The sequence below is a fragment of the Amphibalanus amphitrite genome, unplaced genomic scaffold, assembly GCF_019059575.1.
Source record: "Amphibalanus amphitrite isolate SeventyFive unplaced genomic scaffold, NRLGWU_Aamphi_draft 001494F_arrow, whole genome shotgun sequence".
Classification (NCBI taxonomy): Eukaryota; Metazoa; Arthropoda; class Thecostraca; order Balanomorpha; family Balanidae; genus Amphibalanus; species Amphibalanus amphitrite.
In genome coordinates this window covers 63,441-81,820 of record NW_024882987.1, presented here as the reverse complement: position 1 = coordinate 81,820, position 18,380 = coordinate 63,441, and the positions used below count along the sequence as shown (strand labels likewise).

General features: G+C 47.4%; 1 protein-coding gene and 1 long non-coding RNA gene across 2 annotated transcripts; both read left to right on the top strand.

Annotated features, from left to right (window-relative positions):
* The first annotated feature begins 9,283 nt into the window (after positions 1–9,283).
* On the top strand, positions 9,284–10,678 carry LOC122373428 (glycine-rich cell wall structural protein-like). The gene is made up of 2 exons (XM_043351466.1): positions 9,284–9,520; positions 9,986–10,678. Exons 1-2 carry the CDS (start codon positions 9,509–9,511, stop codon positions 10,550–10,552), a joined length of 579 nt encoding a protein of 192 aa, XP_043207401.1. The 5' UTR covers positions 9,284–9,508; the 3' UTR covers positions 10,553–10,678.
* Positions 10,679–14,129: 3,451 nt separating this feature from the next.
* LOC122373427 lies at positions 14,130–16,494 on the top strand. The gene is made up of 2 exons (XR_006255043.1): positions 14,130–14,243; positions 16,191–16,494. It is a non-coding gene; the product is annotated as an uncharacterized LOC122373427 (long non-coding RNA).
* Positions 16,495–18,380: the final 1,886 nt, after the last annotated feature.

Here is an 18,380-nt window from a genome sequence, read left to right as displayed (position 1 = left end):
CACGAGGCATTACTGTCAGTCCACAATAGGTATGTGTGTTTAAAAATGTCTTGAACCGGGCAAACGTGGCATACCGAAAATGGTAGGCATTTCACTTTTCCATTGCTGCTTACGTTTTAAAAAGACGGAAGGTCGCAGGAGATACCGAACATTTACGTTACAAACAAACAGTCCCATACAAGAGTATGACATAGGTAGTGAAAACTGAAAGGTACTTACAGCACGAATGCAGGTCATGTTCGCAGTCGGTGTGAGCCGTGTAGTCGCCCGTCTGTGTGCTGGAGCCGAGGCTGTATAAAGGGTCCCGATCTTCGCCGCCTTATATACGGTGCAACCCGACCTTTGGCTGTGACCTACCGTGCATTCAGCGTGCTGACCTCGAGTAACGCATACCGAGGTCATACAGCTACGCTCGGCGTCAACGCAGTCCGCGAGCTAGGTGACGGGCTTTGGTTGTTTCGTGCATGGGGTGTGAAGGTACCTATTTTATTTTCAACTGCAGCGTTTTGGATTACTGGGCTTCAGCAGCGGCCAGCGAGTAATTCCCGGAGAAAATATTGGTTGTGACTTACACAGTTCTATTAACCCGCGCCCTGCTGGGGGTCCTGGATTTCCACGCCCTGCTGGGGGGGGGGGGTGAACCCCCTTCTAATTCGGTTCCTGGGCCACGTAGCGATACGGGAAAGGCGACAATCGAAAGAGCGTCAAAAACAAGGAAGAAATCACTCCGTTCACTTTTGGTCAGGTCAAAGGTCAGGTCACCAGAGGTCATTCGGAAACTAATAAAGCTACAGCGCCGCGGAAAAGCGCATTTGATAGCCCTATTAACGCTCTTTCCTACCAATTCTCTCGGATTTGACCTACCGTCAACGGTTTTGCCTGCAGGGGGCAAAAACTGCCAAAATAGCCGATTTTTAAACCGTTTTTTTTCGCATGAATTTTGACTCAAGCCTTGCACGAACTTTCTTTTACCAGTATCGTGTTCCTCTCGTCAAGACGCGTTAAATGAACTATCACTTGACCTTGAAAGGTCAACTTGAAAATTTAACCTCAGGTCAAGGTCATGACCTGACCGGTAAGTGTCAAGTTGCATATCAGTCGATCCTTATCGTCGAACCAAACACAATTACGGCGTTTTCATCGCTCTAGCATGCCTCTATCAAAAGCTATTCGCGAAAAAGTCATCAGTGACTTCAAGTAGCAAAATATGTGTTAGACAAACACGTTTCCATCGATGATTTTCAATAACATGCCTTTCTCGATTTTACAACAAATTTCTAAGAATGCTTGTAAACGGTGAAAATGCGACCTGACCTGTGACGTCATCGGTTGGACTGAGGTCAGTGAAATAGGGTCACAGACTCACAAGCGGTGGGGCTATCGAACGCCGTTTGAGTTTTGCAAATCGGCCGGTACCTACCTACTGTTCCGAGATCATTTGAGGTCAGGTCAAAAGAGATATGCCGAAATGTCATTTCCTTATTTTAGCATTCCTGCACATTTTTTAACACTTTTGTCCGAAAGAGCCGTAGTTTCAATTTCTACATTGAATTTACCATAAGAGGTCGCAAAAGCATACTCTATTATGTATTATGTATCAGCGCAGCGAATAAAAGGTTTTTAGTTTCGAGTGTTTTTGCACCAGTTTTCACTTGTCTTGATTTTGTGTATTCCTTTGTTTCTTAACCCTCGCCCGTATTGGTGTTTTTCCAGCCATGAACGTATAAAGGGGGGGGGAGTCCAGTGGATCCCCCTTGCCGTTTCGCCCCTGGTCGAGCTAGAGCTTCGCGGAAAAAGCGAGCGTGTTGCCCGTGACGAGAGGAAGCCGATGATACCCAATGTTAAGGTCCTAGGTCATTGGTTGACCTTCCAGGTCAGGTCAATGGCCCAAAAGTCGGGAAAATTGGGACATGTTAGAACGTCGTAAAGTGTGGCTGCTGAGAAGTTTTTCGGGGTGCTGATCACGAATATCATGTTTGTTTTGATCACAGATGATGTCTTCATGCATTTAGGCCAGGTCGGGTCAGGTCAAGTCAACCAGTAGGGGTCCTGCCGGGTATTCGTAGTAGGTGTCAACCGCCTCTGACCAAAACTACTTCGTAAATATTCATATGGTTGCTTAATTCGAATTCAGCTCCAAAAACTGGCCTAGAAACATGTAAAACTCGAAAAAGTGAGCCGAGGTCATCAAAGGTCAGTGGCCTGACTTGACCTTCAGGTGACCTTGACACCCACCCTAGTGCATGGGACCAACATCATTTCACATGTTTGAACGCTTAACCCGCGCACCGACGGGGGGGCGGATATCCGCCCCCCCCCCCCCCTGAGGTTTTTCGCGGATAGCGGGAAAACCACGCGCCGCGAAATTTGGTATGACTATTCTCTCATCAATTTTACACATGGTGTGCAAGTTTGAACCTCCTGACTTTTAAGGTCAGGTCACCAGGTCACTTTGAATGACCCAACCTCAAGTCACTTTTTTGCAAATTTGTCACCGTGCCAGAGCTACAGTAGATGTCGGAGGCCTTTGAAAGTCGCAGATGTTATGAGGTCATTAGTAGCTACAATTTGTATATCTCGGAATTTTGATGTCGGTGACCTAAGGTCAGGTCAATTTCGCGACCTCCCCATTATAAGTCAATGGGGGAAAAATCAACTCCCTGTTTTTACCACTAAAACGGGTCGGAATGGCCCCATATACCATACATGACTTCACATACGATCAACCTTCACTACCTTGAGGTCTGTTTTGCTGTTGGGCAGCTGTAAGGTCATGTGACGTCATCAAAGGTCACCAAAGGTTTTTTGCCAATAACTCCTTACAGGAACAAGATACAGCCGCGCGGATGGTCTCATTGTGTTCAGCTCGTCAAGACGCATCGAATGATATACATGATGACCTCAAGGTCACGTGACCTGATGTCAACCTTTGACCTTGACCTTTCGAGGTCAACATATATATCATTCGGTGCGAATTGACGAGAGGATCACGATGATGCCCTTAGTTTGTTCCTATCTTGACTACTTCGAAAGTTATTCGAGAAAAACCCTCTCCATATCTAGCGCCGCCATTTTGACTTTTTCGACCCCCTGTGACGTCATCTTTGACCTGACCTGAAAATGATTTTAGTAAAAATTGTAGACCTTGTCCGTGCGTATCCGATGCCGTTTACCGCTTGTCGCTATCTTGCTTCGTTCTCGAGATCTCAGGGGGGGGGCGGTCATCCGCCCCCCCCCCCCCGTCAGTACTAAGTTGGCGCAGACCCCCGTCGGTGCGCGGGTTAAAGGGACCCTCCCACCTTCAAAAAAGTTAATGAATTGGCATGAAAGTGATATCGCTCGGTTCAGAAAGAGCAAAAACGAATATCTATCAAATTTCATCGAAAAATATTCACCGGTTTTCAAGATATTAGACTTTTACTTTTGTTTACTTTTTGGGATCTCCGCTGTTCCTAGCGACTTTATTTGAAAGTGCGGCATTTGTTGCGCGCAAAGCAGCATATACCACCGCGTGCTACAAAACGTTTTAGTCAAACATTTAACGGACGTTCGAAAGCCTGATGACGTCATCAGATTCCCGTAATGGTTAAGAGATAGGGACCACGCTGGTCCCACCCTGCAAGTAAAGGGAAGAAATTTCTTGAACACCATAAAGCTGCGGGGGTTGCGACCAGGATAAATGGTGGTTTCTGAGCCTGGCCGCAAACTTGGCTATCTCAACTCAAAACTAATGTTAAGGTGGGAGGGTCCCTTTAAAACCGCGAAAAGACTGCAAGCGCGCGGCTAATGTGAGCCGACATACGCCGAATCGCGATTCTGGCCAAACATGGTCTCGAAAAGTAGGTCACAGGTCAAAGGGCAATTGGGTCAGGGTCTTGAAATTTTCAGGGTAGGTGTAAAATTGATTAAGTCGAGGGTACTGAAAGTTTTGTTGCGATCGGCCGCTTTTTACGCGAGTTATTCGCGAAAAACCGAGTGGGGGTCCGTTCACCCCCCCCCCCCCTTTACGGGCGAGGGTTAAGAAACGTGATGATGATGATAAAAAGACCGAAAATGCATCCGAAACGACACATAACTATTTCGGGTTAAATTGTTCCGTACTCATCAATCGCCTCACGCTTTATAACAGTGTTAAAGTGAATGCGGTATAGAAAATGCAGTTTGTCTATATACTCTACAACAGCTGCCGACATGAACCGTCTATTGTATTGCATGCTGAGTATTTAGGACTGCAAATGCCATCTGCATGTCCTCTGCACGACCCTTTGGCAGTTCGCTGCAGCGTAGTGTCCCCGGGATATCTGTTCGTGCTCAGAGTTTATCTCGGTTATATGTCCGTCCCCAGCAGATCCTCGGTTCTGTCCGTCCCTCCCTGCAGCAGGTCACCGGGGTATACATATGTTCGTCCCCAGCGCGTCCCCGGTTGATATATGTCCGTCTTCAGCGAATCACCGAAATAGTGTATTGTATTGTATTGTATTGTATTGTATTGTATTGTATTGTATTGTGTTATGTTGTATTACCGTCATGGACAATCCACACGGGGCGTGGCGATTACAGTCCTTATAGTGCATCCCTATAAGCGTGTCCCCGGGATCTGTTGGGGATCTGTTGTGCGTGTCCACGTTTCTTACCCTCGTTAGTAAACGGGAGACATCTCCGTTCTGCACGCTCGTACCATTCACGTCCCCACCATCCCTCTCCAAAGAGGCTGAGAGAAGTCGCGTTTTTACACTGCGGCTATTTGAGTGGTGTGATTCGTAAACGATCTACAGAAAAACTGCGAACAACAGGAAGCAAACGTTGGCTCTACGACGCTTTCGTGACACTTCAGATACCTCCCTTGATCCTTGAAACGGGAACGATTGTTGTGACAGAATTGTGATATAATTGCAACCGTTTGAGACACCTTTTGATGCACCCTTTCTTGAATTGTCCACGATATAATCTTACGTACAATTCCCCTCTAGCAGTAAATATGTTGACAACAATGATGAATGGAAGCAGTGTTTTGGCCTTTGATACACGTGACGACGCATTGTTCGGCTTCCTGGGCCACGTATTACGGCGATAAATAGGCGGCGTTAGAAAGGGATCGAGTTATCTGCCGGACTTATCATCGGTTATACGCCAGTGGTCTAGGCCTAGGGGAAGGTGATTGGTTTATGACCCCATCGCCGTCCCCCCCCCCCCTCCGAAGCTTGAGGATGAGCTTCGTGGAAAAAACGGGTGTGTGCACGGCCAAATGACGCTGCAACTGGTATCCAATTTTCTGGATTACCGACTGCAAGCGAACCCAGGCAGTACCTAACTGGCATCCCGTCCCAGGCTATAAGGCACATTGATGTGATGTCTACTACATTGTGGACTTTCCGAAATACAGACAGACTGGTTTTGTTTCGCAAGTTTATTATTTCACGCCAGGAATGCTAATGCGAAGCTCAAAACAAGTGTGACTCAGCGTTTTATGCGCTGCTGCAAGAACCGTGCGATCCACCAGATGAATAATGACGTGTTTTACTAAGTTGTAGGAATAAGCACTTAGCAGGGCTGGTAAAAAGTGCTAATCCGCTGATAGTACCAATTGGTCGACAGTATTCTCATTTAGGTCAAGACCTTGACCTTAGGTCAAATCTATCTTGAGCTTGACCCTTATGGTAAAATTTGAGTTTAATGGATACGCCTACCTATATATACCAGAGAAAAACGATTCTTTATGTAAACACGATTCTGGTAATTCTAATAACACAATTATGTTAAAATCGAGCTGCGAAACTTGTAAAACCGGACTGTATGAAAAGAGAGCTGAGAGCTGTAAATCACTTCGCAATGACAAAGTTTTGCAAAGCGACACTTTTTCTAGATAAAAAACTTTTTTACCATCGTTGTCCTCTGGAGGCCAAACCACTCGTCAGATGAATTATGAGGACACGTTGGCGAAAGAGCTGTTAAATGTATATGTATCAGGTATGTACCGAATAGGTACCTACAGCTGCCCGCTACGTAGCCAAGGAGCCAAATTGGAAATCGAGGAGATCGTAAAAGTTAAAACCCCTCCCTCCTCGTTTTTTACACAATTTGGCCAGTGCATGGACCACCTTGGCACGGTTTTTGAGATAAACAACGTCCCGCGCCATAGACGATTTTCTTTTCGCTTTTAGTTTGTAAATGCTTCTAAATATTATCCAGTCACATAGAAAATCACGCATAGAAAAACAGCTCTAAAAACAGCTCTCATTTAGGTGGTATGATGCTGCTCCATTCGTCTGCCGGCCAGATGTAGTGCCTATCACTGGCGGATCCAGACTTGCGTTTGGGGGGGGGGGGGGCAACTCCTGCAAGTAACCAAACCTAGGGTACCCCCAAATCCTGTTTTCTCATCGGATTTAGGCCACTTATTTTTTCGTCACAGCCCTGAAACGATATTTTTTTTAAACTAAAAATAAAAAAAAATATAGAAATGGTAGCCCACCCAACCCGAGCCTAAATATTACTTTGAAAACACTTCAAATTGCTTTTGTCGACCAATTAGCCCGCTCCGGGTCGGTGCGTGGCGCAGTCTTCGCGGGCTGGGAGGTGTCGGTTGGACCCCCTGCCGTTCGGCCCCTGATTAAGCTAGAGCTCGCGGAAAAAAAAACAGGCGTGTTGCCCGTGAGTGACGAGACGAAGCCGATGATACCCGATTTTAAGGTCCTTGGTCATTGGTTGACCTTCCAGGGCGGTGTTTCACGGTCGTGCTGACAGCCGCTGACAGCGCATTCCGCGAGCTAAGGTCAGCCTTCGGTAGTGTTGTGGGTATAGGCTTGTTGATGTCTCCATTGAAACCAAAAGTGCCATCAGCGCTGGCAGCGGCTGGCAGCGTGCCGTGAAACACCGCCCAGGTCAGGTCACAGACCCAAAAGACGGGAAAATCAGGACCTGTCAGAACCTCCTAAAGTAAGGCTGTAATACGTTTTTTTTTTGTGCTGATCACAAATTTCATGTTAGTTTGGATCATAGATAATGTCTTCATGCGTTTAGGCCATGTCGGGGCAGGTCAGGTCAGATCAACCAGTAGGGGTACTTATGGGCGTCCGTATAGCAGGTGTCCACTACCACTGGCAGCTACGTAACATGATACGAAGGCATCAAAACTACTTCGTAAATGTTCAAATGGCTGCAAAATGCTAAATTCAAAATCAGCTAAACGAAACTATCCTAGAAACATGTTAAACTCGGAAAAGTGCACCGAGGTCATCAAAGGTCAATGACCTGACTTGACCGTAAGGTGACATTGGCATCCGCCCTAATGCGTGGGAGCAACATCATATCACATGTTTGAGCGTTTTAAACCACGAAAAGACTATGAAAGCGCGGATAATGTGAGCCGACATACGCCGAATCGCTATTCCGGCCAAACATGGCCTCCAACATGGCCAAACATAGTCTCGAGAAATAGGCCACAAGTCAAAGTTCACTTGGGTCAGGGTCATGAAATTTTCAGACTTTGTCACCATGAGGGTACTAAAGTTTCGTCGCGATCGGCTTCATGATACCTTACACGATAACTTCACACGTCGATCGAGAGTTAAAGCATGGATGAAGGAGAACCAGGGGATGAAGGTTCTTTCATCCATGGTTAAAGTGTGCAATAAGAACTTCTTGGGTGAAGACAAGACCAACACTTTTATCAAGCTCACAGATTTTTAATGATACGGTATTTTCTCTCTACCTACTACGCCCTTCTCACATTCATTTTTCTTAAGTGTTTTTGGGGACAAAAAATATATGCTGTTCCCCTTTCAGGCTTGGGGGCATGACCCCGTGGCCCCCTGGATCCGCTAGGCCGAAACTAACTAGGTCGTTTTCAAACGGTCTGATATTTCAGGTCATAGTTTGCAAACGGCCGGTGTTTTCAGGTAGTTTCATATGGCCTGACTGGGCCAGGCCGTTTGCAAACGGACCGAATTTTCATACGGCCTGTAACATATATTCAGATTTCGACATCTGTCGTAGCATCAAATGCTGATGTGGCGCACTCAAAAGCCGGAATTGGTCATTGGATGCCGTAAGGACCCTTTTAAGAAATAAGTGACCCGACTGACCCTTAGAGATTGGCCTGAGCTGTGACCGAAATAAGTCTTTTACCGTTTCGCAGGAAGGGACAAAAGGGTCCCTCATATGCTTCTTGTACAATTACGAAACAAAACAAGTTTTTTTTTTCAACGAAAACTCAGTGAGTTTTCCTTAAAAATTTATTGCGCATATTCCGTGAATGAAAAGTTGCCGGGTCATGTCAGGTCAGGCTGCCACAGCAAGTTTGTAAACTTGACAGCTCAATCGATATTTATGCAATAAGACCTTCTCGGGTGACGATAAGACATGACGACACTTTATGAAGGAAGCTAGTAAACCCGGTAGTTTCTCCATAGGCGCGGGAACCGGGGGGAGGGGGCAGTGGTGGCAGCTTGCCCCCCCCCCCCAACTCTGGGGCCGTGCGGGCGGTGCCCCCACAACTTTCAGACAGAATACCGCTCCTTTTTGCAAATGTTTTCTTTTTTTGTTGAAAAAGCCAAGGGATGAAAAATAAGTGGCCTAAAACCGGTGAGAAAACTAGATTTGGGGGGACCCTAGGTTGATCTCTATTATGGTGTGCTCCCCCAGTCTGAAAGTAGTTCCCGCGCCCCTGACTTTCTCTACGCTATTGAATCACGCTGCTGATTATAGTATCTACTACGCAACCTTCTCACATTAATTTTTCTTCAAGCGTTTTGGGGGGCCAAAAGATATGTTGGCCCCCTCTTTCAGGCTTTTGGGGGGCCATGGCCCCGGTGGCCCCCCTGGATCCGCCAGTGGGGGCGGTGCCCCCACAACTTTCAGACGGAATACCGTCCTTTTTTGCAACTGTTTCTTTTTTTTTTTGTTGAAAAAGCCAAGGGATGAAAAATAAGTGGCCTAAAACCGGTGAGAAAACTAGATTTGGGGGGACCCTAGGTTGATCTCTATTATGGTGTGCTCCCCCAGTCTGAAAGTAGTTCCCGTGCCCCTGACTTTCTCTACGCTATTGATTCACGCTGCTGATTCTAGTAGGTATCTACTACGCAACCTTCTCACATTAATTTTTCTCCAAGCGTTTTGGGGGGGGGGCCAAAAGATATGTTGGCCCCCCCCCCTTTCAGGCTTTTGGGGGGGGGCCATGGCCCCGGTGGCCCCCCCCCCTGGATCCGCCAGTGGACTGCCTATCCCAGGCAGCGGCCGTGGGAGCCACTGCCTGGCGGTGACTCAGTCGGACGGGTCCGCCGAGTAACGACGGGTCCACAGAGTCAGACAATGGCCAGCCAAGTTTCCGGCCCGACACCCTGTGGCCAAAGCCGGCGGCGATAGCCAATCCAGGACCGGCCCATATCGGCACCTTCCCTAGGAAAGAGCGGCGCCGTATATAAGCGGCCGGCGCCCGAGGAAGGTGCCCTCCTCCAGTCAGGGCCAGTCACCACAGGTCACCACTCCACCACCGATCAAGTCCACCGACATGAAACTGCTGGTAAGTCATCTGTTTTATCCAAGCCGTGGGCGGCCTGTGTGCTTCTGGTGAACTTCTGGTGTTTCTCACTTCCTTATAGTCGAAGTCTTTGAGATATTCTGTGTTTTTAGGTTAGAAAAGCCTTAACATATGTACCTATACTTTTCGTATGCTCAATATTAGGTAGGCGCCATCATAATGTTTATAACTAATTATGGTTATTATTAAAAATGAATGAAAGTCGACGGATAACATCAGCAATGTTATTTATCGCTTTCTAGTAGTTCATTGTTTTAGGTTATCTAAGCAGTAAGTACCTACCTACTTTTTAAGAAAGTTCGCGACAGATCAATGCTTGAGGCCTGAGGACAAAGATGAAGGGAATAGGTTATCCATCCGTACTTTCAGTGCAGTTGTAAGAAGTAGGCCTGCTATGATGTTTTAACTTCCAGTTCAGAGTCACAACTGCGTCTCCTTGTGTTTCAGGTGGTTCTGCTGTCGGCTTTGGCCGCCGCTTCGGCCCAATACGGCGCCGGTGCTCTGGGCGGAAACCTTGGCGGCTTGGGCGCCAGTCTAGGCGGCCTAAGTGGAGGAAATCTTGGCAGTTTGGGCGGCAACCTCGGACGTTTGGGCGCCAGCCTCGGAGGCAGCAGCTATGGTGGCAGCCTTGGAGGTCTAGGCAGCAATCTTGGAGGACTAAGCAGCAGTCTTGGAGGTCTTGGCAGTAATCTTGGCAGCTACGGCGGCAATCTTGGCGGTCTGAGCAGCAGTCTTGGCGGTCTGAGCAGCAGTCTCGGAGGCGGCAGCTACGGCAGCGGCGGCGGCTTCTCGGGAGCCTCGCTGGGCGGTCTCGGCCGGAGTCTGTCGGGAGCAGGCTTTGGCGGAAGTCTCGGCGGCGCCAATCTCGGGGGCCTGGGCGCCAGTCTGGGCGCCAGCGGGCTTCGCGGGGGTTACGGGGCGTCGGGTCTGAGTGGCGCCGGTCTGGGGGGCGCCGGCGCCCTGGCGGGGCTGGGTCGCGGCGCCCTCGGCGGCTACGGTCGCCGCCGCCGCTAGTCACCTCCCCTTCCATCAGACCCGTGGCCACTCTCCATTTCATTGTGTTCCCAAGAGCTGCGAGTGCTGTCGAAATTGCACACAAATTGCACTTAATACATCACCAACTGATAATTTGTGTGTGCATCTGTATGTGGAGTGAGTGATTTGTCGATGTGGTTATTGAAACGGGACTGAATAGGAGCTCCCTTATACAGCCGGTACATTATAAGACAGAGACTGGCAGTGGCACCGTGCGGTTCGGTTGACGGTCATACGGGACGGAAAACGGTTGGGCTGTATAGTCGACTACAGAATGATGTTCCACTTTTCACAGGCAATCATTTGCCTAGAGTGGTAGGCTGTGCCGCATCACACGGGCTGAGTTAATAAATTATAGCTTTGTCCCAATACTCACAATCGACACGCTTAATTGCGTGATAAACGGCACAACATAGCGCTCCAGTCAACTGATAGCTTCTGAGGAGTGGAACATCATTCTGTAATCTGTAGTCGACTATACGGTACGGACGGCTCCTGCTGAACGGACGATAAGCAAAATGTCCTAAGGAATCAGAGCAGACGGACAGAGATCTGAGTGAAGGTAGTTACAACTCGGGATGGGGAATGGGGGCACAGTGGACGTAAAGCGGACCGGTACGGATTTATCATTGAAATAGTGCCCCTCCACCCTATGCGACACACCACACAGAAAGAGTAGAGCTAATAAGTATAACGCCACATTAGTTCGCATTTTATGTTGACAATTTGCTCCGACTAAAAATAATATTAGATTTATTCGATACCGGTTAGGTACACAGTTACACACGGCTATAAAATATACCAAGAATGGAACACAATGGAAAGGCGGACTAGTTTTCCCTATCGCGCTATGGACAAATAATTTACAGTTGTTTACAGGCGAGTCTACAGCTGAAGTAAGGACGTCGGAACGTAACTTTTCTGGGTTAACACCTGCAACAAAGGAAGGAAGGTGACGATTGATCGGTAAAAGTGCATCTAACAAACAGCGACAACCGTCCATTGATAGTTTCTGCTGATGTGAAAACATCCAGCGATTCGGTGGATCAATCGGCAGTTGGCAATAGGTTCTCACGACCTACATATTATCTTCCCGTCATTGACAGCTAACTAGGTACCTACCTAGGTACCTGAAGCGATATTAGCTGATAAATTCGAGGTCCGGGAGGCGTTCGACCTTGAAAAAGAGTCGCATACATAATGCTTTCAATAACATCTAATTCTACACATATCACACATATGTTCTTCACACGTTTTCCCAGTGGGTGTCTGATCCAGGGCTGCGGAGTTGATGGATTTTAGCGTGACTCCGATTCCGACTCCGGCTTCAAAAATCGACCCGACTCCGACTCCGACTCCGGACGGTTCTTTTGAAATCATGATATTGAAGTTCATAATGAGATGTTTTTATGTACCTTGCCTGAAACGATCCCTTGTGCGTTCAAGGCCTTGCCTTGCAAATATGCATGAGATACCTAACATGCAGAATTAAAAAAAAAACAGATTTGGGGAATTCACCATCTTCTTTCTGCCTCTTTCGCTGAAAACGTTCGTCCAAAATAGCAAAATGGCCATTTTAAATTAGGCGAAATATAATTTCGAGCGCATTGTCGGCAACCAAACAGGTGCAGTGCATGATGTGTAGCCATGCAGCGTTAACTTCGACTCCGGAGTCGGAGTCGGTAAGATTTTGGCGACTCCGACTCCAACTCCGGGCAAAACTGTCGACTCCGACCGACCCCAACTCCGACTCCGATTCCGCAACCCTGGACTCTGATCAATGGAAAAGGGATCAATAGTTAGAGGGCTATTTGCGTGTCCGCCACACTCAAGGGCCAAAGATAATGGAAGAATAGGTGGGGTATAGCGCTCACCCTATTTTGCGTGTCCGCCATACTAAGGGCCAAAGATAATGGAAGGATGGGTGGGGTATAGTGCCCACCCTAACTTTCCAGGCTCAGGGTCTCTTTATTTTGTGAAGTCAAAGGACAGCTAGGCCTACCTACCTATCTGATCTGGTCTTTCTAGGACGAGAAATATGTGACATATATGCCCATAGCTTTTTAGGCATGCCTTCTAAACTGAAAGCGGTCTGGAAATCGGGCGTTTCATCCCACTTACGATGCTCGGACAATAGGATGTATAGCATTATATCTAGGTATTCCTAATTTCGTTTGACTCCGAATCGACAGATTGCACTGCTGGAGATATCTTTAGCACTGCTGTTACCACCCCACTCCCTCACTCAGACAACACTCAACTCAATATTGCCTTCACCTAGAGGAGCGGAGATGAGTTCGTTCGACGTTCGTGCATACGTTAACGTTTGAACCACCCTGGGGCACCCTGGGGCCGAGGCGCTTTGCCTGACTCTACCTAAATAGTGACGCATTTGTCCACAAGACTTTTAACAGTTTGCTATTTTATTTTTATATTCATAGACTTCTGTAATCTGTATGACTCGGTATTCAGAGATCTATGATTTGTTTTATTCTTTTCTCTCCCCAACAGGCCATTGTTGCCCAACTGCTGGGTGGGCTTCCTGTCCTCCATCGTATATGGCTATGGCTGTTGCGGGAGCAGTAGCGCGACTGGAGACGCACCCGGGAGCAGGGCGGCACCGGGGATTGAGCCCGGGTCCTCCCGAGCCACGGACAAGCGCCCTAATAGCTGCGCAACTGCAGGGCCGCAATAGGCTAAACGGCTGGTACACGTTTAACAATTTGTTAAGCGTTATTGAACGTCTAGTAAACGTTAACTTATTCGTTAAGCGTCTACGTCTAGTAAACGTGAGGTAATTTGCTAATTGCTAAACGGCTAGTTAACGTTTAACAGTATGCATCCAGCATCTAATAAACGTTCAACAGCTTGTTAAACAAGTAGTTAAGCGTCTTATAGCTTTTTCATCAGTCAGCCCTTCTGCATAGGTCAATCCTGAATAAAGGGTTTTATGCATTCGATCTATAGGAATAGGAATCATTATTCGTTTGACTGAAACTTAAGTTAGATTAGAATAAAGAATGCTACCTTTTAGGTACTCGTTAGGACTGCATAATCTTGCACAGATAGCAAAACAGATGGTAACCGAAAGAAAGGACATTATAGGTACAGCACACCGAAAGACGCTAGGAAAATAGCTTGCACTGACGGTCAGGGGCTCCACGGTGACTATAAATAGGGGGGGGGGGGGCTCCGCCAGCGGGTATTTCGTGCGGGTCCGGACCCCCCTCTCACCCCCCCCCATAATCTCACTTCCGTAGTGCAGCTTCTGTATAAGGGTGTTCCTTTTGGGCAGGAACCCCCGGCCCCCAATCCTAAAACCGTGGCGAAGCCCTGCTGACATTGTGTGAAATCGTTGCCACTTTCAGGACGATATGATTGGCTGCAGTCTACGCTGAATGTTTGTCGGCTCAGTGCCCAGCCGGAACTATAGGCCGGTTTCTCTCCTGCCATCTGCTTTGATGTAGGGAGGTATATCCGGTTTTCTCGACCCTCCACCCCCGCGGATCACCCACCAATAAGAGCAACTATATGCCCCTCCCCCCTCCCCACCAAGGCCACTGTTCAATATAAAAGACGCACCGGACGTGGGCTGCAGCATATTCTCTTTGTGCTGACACTGCTCATCCCACCTGAATAGTCGCGAACAAGAATGAACTTCAAAATCCTGGTGAGTGTGGTGTGCTGTGTCAGTTTATAAATAATTACCTACGCATTTAAAAAGTAGGCCTAGATAATGTAACTAATTTTAAAGATGCTACCTACATTGATGTAGGTGGGAGGTAGTGACGTTAATTAAAAGTAATGATCAGGAGAACTTATGCCAGCACTAGATCTTAGGTAGGTGCAGGACAGGAGATAAGCAATGTTCTTACCTATAATGCCCATGCTCGAAGCCAACCTATAATTTTTTAATCAGTCAGAGATTGATAGGTATCAAGTACCTATCTACATAGGTAATCTGCACTGCCCATTGATTTTACAGTGTAGGTATAGATGTAGGGTTAAAGGGCATCGCAAGCCAACGAATGTTGACGGGCCATTTACCGAGCGTTTACTTATACCTACGCATTATTGCCTTTTAGTAGGGTCAAAAATATTGTAATTAGCACAGCTGAAAATTAGGTTGTTTGAAATAAAACGAGTAAAATTTAAAATATTGATGTTGGGTTAAAGGGCATTGCAAGCCAACGAATGTTGACGGGCCATTTACCGAACGTTTACTTATACCTATGCATTATTGCCTTTTAGTAGGGTCAAAAAAAATAGGTTGTTTGAAATAAACGAGTAAAATTTAAAAAAGTAATAGGTCATTTGAATTTCATCATTAAGGTTCATAAATAAGTAACATATGGTAAGGGAAAAAATCATATTTCTTTCGAAAAAATAACGACCTACCATATATTTATGTGCATTTTAACCCGCGCCCTGCTGGGGGGGGTGTTTGAACACCCCCCCCCCCTGTGGTTTTTCGCGAATATCTCAAAAACGGCGGCGCGGAGCGCCGCCGTTTTTGAACTTGAAGTAACCTCAAGCCGTTACTTGAAGTGACCTCACCTCATAAAAACTTTCAATGTCTGTCATAGCTACACCGAGTGACCGATCGCTTTGAAACTTTCAGCGATTGCTAAGAGCAATAGCATGTACAAAATGTATATCTCAGAATTTTGATATCGATGACCTAAGGTCAGGTCAATTTTGCGACCTCCCCATTATAAGTCAATGGGAGAAAATTGAAATGCGCCTCTTTTGGATGAAAGACATTATAAACACTCCCAAACACCGAATTACAAGTGGTTTAGACACACTGAACTTGAAAATGTTGTCCGTGACCCTTGTTTATGCCCTGAGGTCATCTTAGGTCACGAATGGTATCTAACAGTTTTTCGCAAATAACTTTTGATAGAGGCATGCTAGAGCGATGAAAACGCCTTAGATGTGTTCAGCTCGACGATACGGATCGACTGATATGCAACATGACCCTTTCCGGTCAGGTCATGACCTTGACCTGAGGTCAAATTTTCAAGTTGACCTTTCAAGGTCGAGACATAGTTCATTCGATGCGTATTGACGAGAGGAACACGATGCCGGTAAAAGTAAGCTCGTACAAGGCTTGGGTCAAAAGTTATTGCATAAAACTGTTTTCGAAAAAATCGGCTATTTTTGCAGTTTTTGCCCCCTGCAGGCAAAACCGTTGACGTTAGGTCAAATCTGAGAGAATTACTCAGAAAGGGCGTTAATAGGGCTATCGAATGCGCTTTTCCGCGGCGCTGTAGGTCTATTGGTTCCCGAGTTATGCGTTGGCTTCTTGGAAATTTTCGACATTCGACCTGGAAATCGGCGAAATTTTGCCTTCAATGACCTCTGGTGACCTGACCTTTGACCTGACCAAAAAATTGACCGAAGTGATTTCGTCATTATTTTTTACGCTCTTTCGAACACCGCCTTCCGCGTATCGCTACGTGGCCCAGGAGCCGAGTTACAAGGGGGGGGGTGTTCAAACACCCCCCCCCCCCAGCAGGGCGTGGAAATCCAGGACCCCCAGCAGGGCGCGGGTTAATATACCAGAGGGTTCTGTGTCGCCTCATATCTGACCGTCTCCCCGCCCCCGTTTCAGCTGTTGCTGCTCCTGGTAGCGCTTGTCGCCACCGTCTCCGCACGTCGAGGCTACTACGGCGGTCGTAGCTTCGGCTACGGCAGAGGCTACGGCGGAGGATATCGCAGAGGTTACGGCGGAGGCTACCGTGGAGGCTACGGTCGGGGCTACGGTCGAGGCTACGGAAGAGGCTACGGACGGGGATATCATGGCTGAGGAATCGCTTCCCACTGACCCGGCAGACCACGACTGAATTCATCCGACAAATCAATGCACCGTATCATGTCTGGAATGCTTATACGCAATAAAGTTATTGTGGACATGACTGGCGTGAATCTTTGACAGTGCGGTACCACACTGCCATGCAGGCCGCTGCCTTACAAGCTATAGCCTACATATATAGTACATCAGTGGCGGATCCAGGGGGGGGGGGGCAAAATGGGCATTTGCCCACCCCCAAACGGCATAATTTTAACATTATGCCTATGGACGATGCATGGAAAGAATCGATAAATTGTTATGGTTTGCCCCCCCCCCCCCAAACTCTGAGCTGGATCCGCCTCTGTAGTACATAGATGTATGAAGATAGCTCACCAAGACACTTTAACCTGCGCCGAGCTGGTGGCCCAAGTTTTCCGTGTCGTGCGGGGGGGGGGGCGTTTTCACGCCCCCTCCCTTCTAACTCGGCTCCTGGCCACGTAGCGACACGCGGTAAGCGGCAATCGAAAGAGCGTAAAAAATAATGATGGAAATACATCTGTCATCTTTAAGGTCAGGTCAAAGCTAAGGTTCAGACTCAGAGGTCATCAAACGTCAAATTTTGTCTCTTTCAACAATTTTCGAAACCCCCTCAGGCCCCAACGGCTAATTCGCCGGAATCAATAGTAACAGCGCCTCCGAAAAGCGCATTCCATAGCCTTTTTACAGACCTTTCTGAGTATTTTTCTCAGATTTGAACTCAGGTCAACGGTTTAGCCTCCAGAGGGCAAAATGTCAAAAAATTGCCATTTTCACGAAACATGTTTTTCGGTAATAATTTTTGACTAAAAAGCTACATTAATTTTCCCAGAATCGTGTTCCTCTCGTCGAGACGCGTCGAATGAACTAAACGTTGACCTTGAACGGTCATTTTGAAAATGTGACCTCAGGTCAAGATCGTGACCTGACCGGAAAGGTCATGTACATAGGTACTACATATATCAGTCGATCCGCAATGTCCAGCTGAACACATCTGGCGTGTTTTCACCGATTTAGCACCGGTGACCTTTCACAACCTGTTACCTGAGATGACCTCAGGGGCTCACAGAGGGTTCACAGGTGCAATTTTCTGATTCAGTGTCGATGTTTTAGCCTTTAGGGGCCGTTTGAGAACGACATTCTTCCAAAAGAGGCACATTTTAATTTGCTCCCAATTGACTTATACCTACCAATGCAATGGTCGTAAAATTGACATCTTAGGTCACAGATATAAAAAATCGGAGATATACATGTTATATTTACGGTTACTCTTATCAATCGCTGAAAGTCTTAAAGTGATCACTCAGTCGTGTAGCTATAGCGGCCCTTTGAACCTTTTCTGAGGTAAGGTCACTTGACGTGACCTGGTGACCTGGCTTTGAGCTGGCTATAAATGGCTTGGTGGGGGATAGGATGCAAAATTTGAAGGTCTCACACTGGCTCCTGTCAGATCATTCAGAGAGTAACATTTTAGGGCGGGGGACGTTGGAAGGGGAGGGGGTGAAACTCCTGAAATGGTCAGATCAGATCCACTTTCCACAGAACAAGAAAATAGTTGGTGAAGGCTGGAATGCATGTCACATGTGTAAGGTAAGGTAGGTACGTACTTGGGTAGGTATAGGTAAGGTCAGGGGCGGCGCCACGAATTTTTGACTGTGGGGTACTATGGTGAAAAGCAGAGCCTATTTTAAGGGAATTTGACTGGGGGGGGGGCAACCTGGAAAATTGTCTTTAATAATCCATTAACCCTCGCCCGTATTGGTGTTTCCAGTAGCGAGCGTATAGGGGGGGGGGGCCTCCCCCTTGCCGTTTCGCCCCTGATCGAGCTAGAGCTTCGCGGAAAAAACGACCGTGTTGCCCGTGATGAAAGGAAGCCGATTATACCCAATTTTAAGGTCCTAGGTCATCGGTTGACCTTCCAGGTCAGGTCATTGACCCAAAAGTCGGGAAAATCGGGACCTGTTAGAGCGTCGT